The 11,678-nt window shown below is 36.5% G+C and overlaps 2 protein-coding genes across 2 annotated transcripts; one reads left to right on the top strand and one right to left on the bottom strand.

Annotated features, from left to right (window-relative positions):
* The first annotated feature begins 3,395 nt into the window (after positions 1-3,395).
* On the top strand, positions 3,396-5,156 carry NFU3 (NFU domain protein 3). The gene is made up of 4 exons (XM_079010972.1): positions 3,396-3,713; positions 3,810-3,912; positions 4,407-4,693; positions 4,863-5,156. Exons 1-4 carry the CDS (start codon positions 3,594-3,596, stop codon positions 5,052-5,054), a joined length of 702 nt encoding a protein of 233 aa, XP_078867098.1. The 5' UTR covers positions 3,396-3,593; the 3' UTR covers positions 5,055-5,156.
* A 554-nt stretch (positions 5,157-5,710) lies between these two features.
* On the bottom strand, positions 5,711-10,189 carry ATKRS-1 (lysyl-tRNA synthetase 1). The gene is made up of 17 exons (XM_079010971.1): positions 9,979-10,189; positions 9,811-9,886; positions 9,124-9,192; positions 8,867-9,032; positions 8,696-8,789; positions 8,511-8,596; positions 8,322-8,440; positions 8,180-8,242; positions 7,960-8,085; positions 7,598-7,880; positions 7,182-7,278; positions 6,824-6,980; positions 6,579-6,722; positions 6,412-6,480; positions 6,190-6,333; positions 6,024-6,075; positions 5,711-5,936 (listed from the first exon to the last, which is right to left on the bottom strand). Exons 1-17 carry the CDS (start codon positions 10,053-10,055, stop codon positions 5,914-5,916), a joined length of 1,845 nt encoding a protein of 614 aa, XP_078867097.1. The 5' UTR covers positions 10,056-10,189; the 3' UTR covers positions 5,711-5,913.
* Between the last annotated feature and the right edge of the window lie 1,489 nt (positions 10,190-11,678).

Here is an 11,678-nt window from a genome sequence, read left to right as displayed (position 1 = left end):
CTCGTCGAGTGCACTCGTGTGACTCGGCGAGTACAAGCGTGTCCCCTTCGCCCCTGGTCCTCACTCGACTCGCTGAGTCAACCCTACACTCAACGGGTTATCACAGGTCGCGAATCGCGGGGCAACCCGACTCGACTCGTCGAGTCCCTTATGGGCTCGGCGAGTTCCTCCCATGACAACACTCATTTGACCTCTTGAGGTCAGATCTGCTTCTCTAATCTATAGATCTGACTTCCCCCATGACCAATAAACACGTAAAGGTCGAATCTTGCTACACATGCAATGCTCCCAAGGCTTATTTTGGTGAAATCCCTTCTAATATGGCAACCTAGGTCCATTTCCTCCATAGAACCACAAAAAGCAGCATGGTTCAGGCTCTCTGGGCCTCAAAAGGTCCAGATCTAGAGTTTAGCACTCAATGAGACACTATACACAATTAAACAATCGATAAAAGGGTATAGAAAACCCTAAATTCAATGCCCTTAAGCAAAACAGAAGGATAGGATCGAATAGCTACCTCAAACTTGAAGATCCAAGTTGAAAACCCACTGGTATGCAATCCTCTTGACCTCCCCTTGCTGGAAACACTTTCTCCTTTGCAAAATCACACCAAAAATGATCGAAAGGCCCAAACTCTATCACAACTCGCTCACAATCGCTAGGGTATCTCTCTATGGACTGGTAGCCGCAAATGGAGGCCATAAAGGCCTTTAAATAGGGCACAGACCCCGAGAATTAGGGTTTCATTCCACAGCGCGGAGTCGTCGAGTCCACCCTTTCCGACTCGTCGAGTCCGTTCATTAATCCAGTCAGCAGTCGCGGTCCTACTCGACGAGTCTACGACCCAACTCGTCGAGTCCCTCTCTTTTTCCCAAAAATAAATGATAAAATATAATACCTGGAATTCCGGATGTTACATACACAATACAAACCACTATTTTGGATCAAAAATTTGGAATCCTTTTCCGGATATGGATTTCGGGAAATAAAAATCTAGATTTATATTCTGGAACTGTTTGTTGTATTTCGAACAAGTTCTTAGTATACCGGAGGTGTTTTACAGATTTTGGATTCATTCCAGACGAGTCAAAATGATTATATTTGTAAGATTTTTTGATGTGATGTACATATATAAGTAAATGTAATTATATAATCACCTTTAAACCACTAAAAGTCACATAAAAAAACCTATATAATTACATAAATTATGCCGATGTTCACATACAATCTGCAGTAAAGACATATAATTATAAACTTACATATAAAAAAGTGAATCTCTTCGCCTCACGAATAAGAAATTTGTGATTTATTAAGTTTGAAACGTCTTTGGAATGTAGGTCCAAAACGTTCTCCGGAATAAATGAAATCATATAAATTATCTCTAAAACGAAATTTATAGGGACCACAAAACCGGGTCAGGTTGGATCTTATAAACGTGACCATTTTCGAAAAACATGTCCAGAATAACCAGTTTCGGACTTTATGGTCAATTTTTTTTTAAATGATTATTGTTTTTAAAATATTGAAAAACGGTTAGGGTGCGTTTAGTTGCGGAAAATAGACCATTTTCCGGAAAAAAAAAATTCAGGAAAAATGAGAATTTTAAAAATGCGTTTAGTTCGTTTATTTTTCTAAATTTTTCACGGAAAATGAAAATTTTCAGTTTTCTAAAATTACAAAGAAGTTAGAAATTTTTAGAAAACCAATAATTATTGTTTTCCACATTTTTCTAATTCCAAATTTTTTCTAATATATAAAAACACACACTCACTCCCACCTCTACCTTATCCCATTTCTACACCTCCAACCCACCACACCCCTACCTATCCACACTCACCCACTCCCAAGCTCATCCCCACAAACATACACACACACACACCTACCCACCCACTCCCAAACTCATCCCCACAAACACACACACACACACATAACACACACCTACCCCCACCCATACCCCCCCCCCCACACACACACACACAAATACACACCCACCCCAACCCCCACTCACACACAAACACACATCCACACTCACCCCCACCCCTATAAACACACACACCCAACACCACAACCACAATCACCGACCTACCATCACCATCACCACCACCACTGCCCCCATCACCACCGTTGCCGCAATCACCACCACCACCACTGCCCCCCGCCGTTGTCCCCATCCTACCACCGCTACCGTTTTCTAAAAATGAAAACTGATAGAAATATACGCATCGAAATGTGTTTTTCTATTTTTCTAAAACTGAAAATGAAAAATGAATAAGTTTTAACTAAAAGCGTTTTCTAAATTTTCCAATGAAAAATAAAAATTAAAAACGGAAACTGAAAAAGAAAACGAAAATCAGAAAATGAAAACTATTTTTCCGTAACCGAAAGAACCTTAGGTTGCGTTTAGTTACGGAAAAACAATTTTCATTTTCCGTTTTTTGTTTTCCCTTTTCGATTTTCATTTTCCGTTTTCATTTTTCATTGAAAAATTTAGAAAACGCGTTTAGTTAAACTTATTCATTTTTCATTTTCAGTTTTAGAAAATTAGAAAACGTGTTTAGATGTGTATTTTTCTATCGGTTTTCATTTTTAAAAAACGGTAGTGGTGGTAGGGTGTGGGTGGGGGCGGTGACGGTAGCGGGTCGGCAGCGGTGGTGGTGGTGATGACAGGCGGTGATGGTGGCGGCGTCAATTTTGTCAATGGTGGTGATGGTGGCGGCAACGGTGGTGGTGGTGGTGATGGTAGGTCGGTGATTGTTGTGGTGGTGTTGGGTGGGTGGGGGTGCGAGTGTGTGTGTGTATGTGTGTGTTTTTGGGGGTAGGTGTAGGTTTGTGTGTGTGTGGGTGTGTGTGTCTGTGAGGGTGAGGGTGGGGGTAGGGGTAGGTGTGGGTGGGTGTGTGGGGGGGGGGGGAGGGGGGTGGGGGTGGGTGGGTGTGTGTGTGTGGATGGGTATGTATGTGTGTGTGTGCGAGTGGGTGTGTGTGTGTGTGTGTGCGGGTGTGTGTGTGTGAGTAGGTATGTATGTGTGTGTGTGTTTGTGGGTTGGTGTGTGTGTGTGCGGGTGGGTATGTATGTCTGTGTGGGTGGGGGTGTTAAGGTGGGGGTAGGTAGAGGTGGATAGGGTGTAGTGGGTGTGTGTTTATAGAAAAATTTTGAAATTAGGAAAATGTGGAAAACAATGATTATCAGTTTTTCTTTGTAATTTTCGAAAACAAAAAATTTTCATTTTCCATGAAAAATTTAGATAAATAAACGAACTAAAGGAGTTTTCAAAATTCTCATTTTTCTCGAAAAATTTTTCCGAAAAATTGCGCAACTAAACGTACACTTAGATTTCTCAATTTTTCAAAATATAAATGTTTTTAAATTTACTTTTTCCTACTGAAAATGTATTATCCTATCCGTGTCGATGAGGGGAAAAGAAGCTAAACATTTGAAGATGAGTTTCTGTCCACAGATATGCGGGAGGAAAATGCCTCTCCAAATCCATAAAAATTCGAATTTGATTTCGTCATAATCATATCAACAATCTCTCATCAACCGTTTTCAATCGAAATCGAATCCCAGTAATTTCATTATTGATCGAGCAAAACTAATGGGTGCAATCGCCACTCAAACAAGATGTTTGAAATCAACACCATCTTCTTCAACATCTATCTGTTGTTATTCATCAGACGATAAACCTTCTCCTTCACACGTTTTCCTCCCCAGAAAGGTACTGATTTCTGCTCATTTCGCTAAACCTTTTCCATTATTACTCGAAATTGGTTACGAAGCTTTGTTCCATTTCTGTTTCTGCTTCTGTAATCAGGGATCATATTTGTCGAAACAAAAGTCATTTTTGAGTGGAGAATTCCACATAAACCAATTTCTCCGAATAGATTCTACCAGGCGACGACTAAGAAAGCGTTCAGGTACGCCATACTCTCTCCCATGAACTTGCAATGTAATAAAGTGTTGAGGATTAGTAATTTGTATGGTTGATTAGGGGTAAATGCGTAATTTAAAATGCAATGTAATCTAACATATAGGATTCTTAAGTAAACAATGTAACTGGTTTTGAAAGTATGATGCTATTTGGTATAATTTAAAAGTACTTTGTGAGAAAGTATGTTGCCATATGAAGCAATTAAACTTTAATTTTACAAGGATGAATGATCAACAATTACTTCTGTGGATAAAAGAAACTTTATGTGGTTGAAATTTCTGCATCTTTATTTGGTCCACTGAAATTCATAAATCATGAATCAAACAAAGTTTTCTAGGGTTATTTTCTCTTGATAAACTTTGACTTTTAAGGTCAAACCCATAACTTTCATATAAATTCTCAACTCCACCATTTTCGTCTCATATGTCCCCTATCGATTCTGGGTATGAATCTTTTTTCTCAAATTGAATCTGTTTGTAGGGTTTGTTTGTGTTCTTCCATTAACGGAAGAGAATGTGGAGAAGGTGTTGGATGAGGTGAGGCCTGGACTTATGGCGGATGGAGGGAATGTTGTGTTGCATGAGATTGATGGTCTTGTTGTTGTCCTTAAACTCCAAGGTGCATGTGGCTCCTGTCCAAGTTCAACAATGACACTCAAAATGGGAATCGAGACTCGACTCAGAGACAAAATCCCTGAAATCATGGATGTTGAGCAACTCATTGATACCGAAACCGGACTCGATTTGAATGAGGAGAATGTTGAAAAGGTATGAATACCCTGTTTGGATACAACATCATTCAAGGCCTTGTGCATTGGACAAAAATTGCAATATTTTACCAAATCCAAAAACAAGGGACTTTTATAATAAGACCTTTTGTTGAGCGTTGAAATTCATGTAAAATGTTGAGCTAACCAAGATTTTTTTGAGATTGCAGATACTTGCAGAGATTAGGCCATACTTGGTAGGCACAGGTGGTGGAATTCTGGAGTTTGTAGAAATCAAAGACTACAATGTTAAAGTCCGACTCAGTGGGCCTGCAGCAGGGGTGATGACAGTTCGTGTTGCATTGTCACAGAAACTCAGAGAAAAAATACCTGTTATCACATCCGTTCAATTGATAGACTAACAAACATGTAATGTAAGAATGATTTCATATTTTTGCTGTAAATCTGACCAAAAGACAGTTTTTATCATAGTTTAGTATATACTTTTGTTTCTGTTTCCTATATATATTACTCCAAAAATTTCAAGTGAAATGAGTGAGCATTCAGTCTATGTTTTTCAACCATACAATAATAGATTGAAACCCTAAGTTTAGTTATTTAAGGGGTAGGGTTGTTTCTTTTTAACTTAATGAGCGTAATGAGTTAAGCACTTAATGTAGACAACTATACATGATTGTACTTTTTCTTAATTTGGACAGAATGAGTTAATAAGCAAAGGAACCGCTTAATATATTAAGATCTAAGACACCTACCTTTTACCTAGTTGCACTTGTTATTGTTTTCCTCCTATCTCATATGCTCATTCTCATTCACGTTAAAATTTATGGAAATTGAGACAAACAACTGTTGGAATGTAAATGGTCAAATAGTTTATTAGTTCAGTTTATCTGCCCAAAATTAAACAGGCTTAAACCAAAAAAACATGGCTTAATGTATTAGGATGCTAATCCCCTAAATTGATCTTGATTCTTCGAGGCTTGCAGGTTCATCGTGTGTGTATTCATACATACAATATCTCAGAAAGTGGAGAGCAACCAAAACAATTACACACACATAATGCCTAATATAAATATAAATTCTTTCCATAATAGTTTCAAAATCAGGACACAATGTAATATTTAAATTTGGTAAAGTAAGACCAGACAAGAGCGAATCTCATGAAAATAGCACTAACAATCATTATCACTATGTCCAAACTATTCATCACAAATTTTTGACAACCATCAAAATCTCCTCAAAACTGAACATAGATTTCTGAGCTCAACTTTTCACGACTTCTGCAGCTGCAATTCATTATTATTTGTTACTAGGTAAACAAACAAAAACTGAATTTGTTGTATGGTTTTAAAAAATAAAAAATAAAAATGTACCTTTGACAGGTGCTTCGTCTTGTGGTTTCATTGCTGGGAAAAGTAAAACTTCCTGTTTGTTTATTTTCAAAAACAAAATTCAAAAAATCAAAAACAATAAAACAGTAATGGAAAATACATAAAGTAACATTTGATGTGTAAAAATTAAAATGCACAGATGACAAACCTTGATGTTCTGTGAATCGGTCAACAACATAGCAAGCCGGTCAACACCCAGTCCCCAACCACCAGTTGGTGGCAACCCATATTCAAGAGCCGTACAGAACGTCTCATCCAAAGCCATGGCTTCATCATCTCCCGATTGTCGATCCTAAAATATTTCACAATAAATAATTTACCAATATTTTTTTCTTCCAACATATCATAATAATCAAAACACACTCGTTACCTTTAACTGGTCAGCAAATCTCTGGCGTTGTACCACTGGATCATTCAGTTCGGTGTAAGCATTCGCAAGCTGACACAATCAAAGTTCAAAACAAATCATTCTTTAAATAAAAAAACAATAATAATAATAATAATAATTAAAGTATCTGCAAAATGGCATTTATTCACCTCGTGTTTGTTGATGAACAATTCGAAACGTTCAGTCAATCCTGGTTTGGATCTGTGCCACTTGGCCAATGGACTCATGATCTCGGGATGGTTAATTATGAAACAAGGGTTCACACATGTTTCCTCCAAAAAGTGTCCCACAAGCTGTAAACAAAATTTTTTAATGAAATAATACAATATAAATCAGATATTATTATTATTATTATTATTATTATTATTTACAGATGGAATTGATTATTTATTACTTTGTCTAGCAAACGTGCGGTTGTTTGAGGTGGAGGACATTTGATTTCAAACTTTTTGCATGCCTCAACAAGATATTTGTTGGCCTCATCACCCGCAAGATCTTTTGGTATGCTTAGATTTGCCATCTTCTCCAACTCTCCAATCATATCAATCCTTCTGTAAAATATCAATCACATTAAAAAAAAAAAAAAAAAAAAAAAAAAAAAACACTTGGTTTGTATTTAGATGACATTGCTATATATAACTTGAGTAGAAGTAGATTTTTCAAAGTACAATAAACAAATAAAAGAAAATATGTTGCTATTTTTGGATTCAACCCTTGTATCAGTTATAAGGCTAGTAAGGTAAGGTAATGACCTGAAAGGAGGCGTGAAGTCAATTTCAATGGGGTCACTATCTAACCCATTTGCATGATATTTAATTTTGTATCCACCTGTTAGCTCCTTCACCATTCCTGTTTCATTTCATTAAGTATTAGTATTAGCAAACTTGCCCACAAAAACAACTATAATTTATGATAATAACAACAAATATTACTAAAACAGTCCCTATGCCTTCTGATTGTAACCATGTTTACCACAAAATTCAAACTTTTTTCAAATTTGGTCCTTGTTTCAAGGTTTCATATCAAGTTTGGTCCCTCTAACCTTAAAATAAGATACACAACTGATATGAAACCTTGAAACAAGAATCACAAGCAAAAGGTTTCAATTTCGGACTAAACACGGAAAAGATGAGAAAGCTCAGGGACCATTTTTGTAACCTAAACTTACCACTCAAGAGTTGTTCAGTTATCTCCATCAAGTCATTGTAGTCAGCAAAAGCCATATAAAATTCACACGTGGTGAATTCAGGATTATGTGTCAAATCAATTCCTTCATTCCTGAACTGTTTTCCTATCTCATACACACGCTCCAATCCACCAACAACAAGCTCCTTTAGATAAAGTTCAGGGGCAATACGCATAAACAGCCTCATGTTTAGGTCATTGTGATGGGTCACAAATGGCCTTGCAGCTGCCCCTCCAGCAATCATGTTCATCATTGGAGTTTCAACCTTCGATAACAATGGTGTATTCCATCAGTCATAGGGGCATTTTCGTCTTTTAACAAATCAAGAATGGTATGCGATTTACCTCCAAAAAATCAAGATTATCAAGAAAACGTCTAATATAAGATACAATCTTTGCCCGGGTCTTGAATATATGTCTGACTTCTGAGTTTAACATCAGATCCAAATAACGTTGACGATATCTTGTTTCCTAGAATAAAAAAAATATAATTAAATAAAGTAAAATGTGAAACAAAGAAAAAAACACATGCAACAGTGGCACTATTTATGTATATGTCAAATACCTGATCCTTCAGAATATATGCATCAGGATTTCTGCCACTTCCTGGAGTCCAAGCATCGATTTTCTGAAGATAAAGAACACAAACCCAAGTCAGAAAAGACCCAACAAATAGGGGTAAATAGGTCAATATAACAAAGTTTTACCTTCACATTGGCGTTCTCTGCAACAGCTGCACTCTTTTGCCTTGGCATCATATGAAGACAATGAGAAAGCACCATGAATGTTTTTGGAAAAATGCTCAGTTCACCTCTCTTGCTTTTTCCTGCCAATAAAGAAAAAGAGCATGAGAAACAATGTAGAACTAAAAGATAAAAAGAAAAAAAATCACACACCTGGAAACCCAACAATGCCAACTATATCTCCACGTTTCACACCAGAATGGTACTTAGAGAACTCAGCTTCATCCAAATCAGATCTCCTGTAAAACCAATTAGCAATAAAGATGGCTTTTAGATTTAAAAAGAATATAAAGGTAATATGCAATTTCAATTTCAAAGTAATATTAAATTTGGGTTACCTTGCATCAGCCATAACTTGCACTTTTCCACCAGTGCCATGGAGGTCATAAAAGAAGAGCTTTGATGAAGAAGATCGTTTGTTCATAAGTCGCCCTGCAAGAGTACAATTATCAACATCATTATGAAGAAGGAAATTTATGGATGAGGTCATGTATTAGATTCATACTCACCAGCCAAAGAAACTTGAACATCCTCCAGATGATCTCCACTATTTAAACTTTCATACTTTTCTATGTATTCAAGAATGGACATAGAGACATGGAATTTGTGTGGGTAGGGGTTCATTCCTGCTGCCTTCTGAGTAGCGAGTGTTTTCAGGCGATTTTCAAAATATTGCTGCAACCAAAGAAGAGACATGTATGATAATCAAGTAAAGATGAGTACTAAGACAAAACTCTTGTAAAAATAATTAAGAAAACAATTATACCGTTGGATCCATGTCTTCATCATCTGCAGCTGACTGCTTTTGGACAGCTGATTTTGGCATGGCAGCAGCCTGTAAAATGCACAAAGCCATGATGATATTTGGGTCTTTGAGTTACAGATACAAACAATCGCACTATCTGGCATTGTGTTTCGAATTTCACACAATAATACTAATGTCTGATGAGCTATTATAGTTACTATCTCATGGCAATTGCATAGCCACTTTCGTTATACAATAATGCAGCATAACAGAAGATGGTCTATTGTAGTCAATTCAGAGGTAAAGAGGTTGTAATTTCAGAAGCCACTAAAAGAAGAAATACGGCAGGCCACATTATCTTCATACTCAGTGCAGTAATTATTGAAAACTAAGAACCTAGTTAAGTTATTAAGCCTCTGAAATGGGTTTTTTATAGTCGACTAACCACTTGATTCACATCCTTAATGTTCGAGAAATGTGGATAGTAGATTCATACAACTTTATTAGACGGAAGATTGAGAAAAAATAGGTCCATTAAGCTTGCCCAGTTCAAAAAAAAATCTCTATTTGCTGGTTTGATAAAAATTGAGTTAGAAAAAATGAATTTATAAACTGAAACGGGAAGAGAAAATATTTGCTTAGTCTGATGAGCACAAAATCGAAGCTATACCGGTCTATAATTCTAAATTGAAAACAACCGTAATTCACCTTTTTCTCCTTCTCCTCTTCCTTGCGACGCCTCTCTTCCTCCTTCTGTTTGTTCTTCAGCTCCTTCTTGCGAGCGCTTCATCAAAATCAAGCAATGAATATAAAACCCTAGAATCGCTTTAGAACATGAAATGATAGTAAATGGTTGCAGCGGTAATGAAAACTCACTTTTTGCTTAAAACATCTGACTCCGGTGGAGCGGACACAGGATTGTCGATTGAGATGGTAGCATCCACGTCCGCCATTGTAGGGGAAGATTGTGTGGAAGAATCTGTAATGGCGTTAGGGTTTCTGGAAGCTGATTGAAAAGACGGCCGGAAGTGTGTGCGGGTAGGACTAGTATGAAAGAAAAAGGATAGAATTGGAAATTCGTTAGCGGGTAGGGTTAAGGCACCCGGTATTTATTCGGTTTGACACACACTTCAGTCGTGGTGCGCAAGTATCAAATACTTATTTATTTATTGTTATTTACCTTTGTTTAAACGAATCTGTACAAATGTTCCTTGTGGTTTATTCAAAATTTTTATTTTGGTTTAAAATAATTTGCACTAGCATCATATAAAGTTTTTATTTTATTGCGAGCTTGGTTCAATTTATTTTGAACTTTTTCATAATGACAATTTTGCTCTTATTTTTTTCTTTTTTAGTTTTTTATTTATTTAAATACTTTTATTTATTTATTTATTTATTTTTTGCAATTTTTTTCCATTGTAATGTTTTTACTTGAAAATTACATACATAGCGGGTAAACGAGCAACAAACTGTGCCGCAACCCCTTTTTTGGATGGCAAAACTAATTCTTTTAAAAACAACATCTATAGATCTTGGAGTCATAACATTACAATGCATGACCCGTTAGACTCTATTGAGTAGCTCCACAGCTTCTGACGCAAGGAAACCGAAAAGTATCAAATACAAAGGGTATAAACGTGTGTTGATTTTCCATTAATTGTTTTTGCTATTTTACTTTAATAATTTTTTTATAAAGAAAAAAATAAATAAATTACTTTTCCTCTCTCTCTCTCTCTCTATGGCTTCATACCATTACACCCTAATCTCCATTGCCCGTCACCACTAATTGGACACCATACCCCTGTTTTTCACCAGATCTTCATTGTAGATGAAGGAATCAGAGATGATCATGATGAAGGTCACCACCCACAACAATTCTTTTAAGATAATTTCCTTCTTCAAGTTTCTCTTTTTGAGACGGAAAATCCCATAATTCTTTCTGCCAACAAGAGTTGAAGAAGAAGTAGTTTCTTTAAATGTCTGGAATTCGAGTTTTGGTTGGTCATAAATCTCTCTTGCCCCCACACAAGAAGCCACGACAGGTCTCTTCTTTCTTTTTTGTTGAACTGTAGAGAACAATACATGGAATAAGGAGTCAAAAGGGGCCATCGATTAGTCAGCCCCATAAAACAAAATCGAATCACAGGAGAACAAAAACATATAAGAGATTTGCCATGGTCTTTCAATTTCTGATTAGAGCCACATATTGCTCTTCAAAAGAAGTTAGCCAAGCCCTTCAAAATGTATTTCATATATTTCATTAAAAAATCATCAGCTTACTGAACCAAAAAAAAAGAAAATAGGTTTAACACCAAACCAAAAATAAAAAACGAATTGATCTTTAGATTCAAAACAGAAGAAGAAAGCCATGTGATTCATCAATTCCATAAATCAAAATTCCTGTATCGATCAGAAGGGGTAACCCGATAAAGAAAATTCCTGGAGCGGAGATCGAAGATCGGAGAAGGGGCGCTGATATGGAGATGGTTTCTAGAGAGAGAAAGAGAGAGGTAAGGTGGGGTTTGGTGGGTTATTAGTTGTATATTTATTTTTAATTTTTAGTATTATTTTTTTTT

This window comes from Lactuca serriola, chromosome 7, assembly GCF_051521515.1.
Source record: "Lactuca serriola cultivar US96UC23 chromosome 7, Lser_US96UC23_V15, whole genome shotgun sequence".
NCBI classification, from domain to species: domain Eukaryota; kingdom Viridiplantae; phylum Streptophyta; class Magnoliopsida; order Asterales; family Asteraceae; genus Lactuca; species Lactuca serriola.
This window is presented reverse-complemented; position numbering and strand designations above follow the sequence as displayed.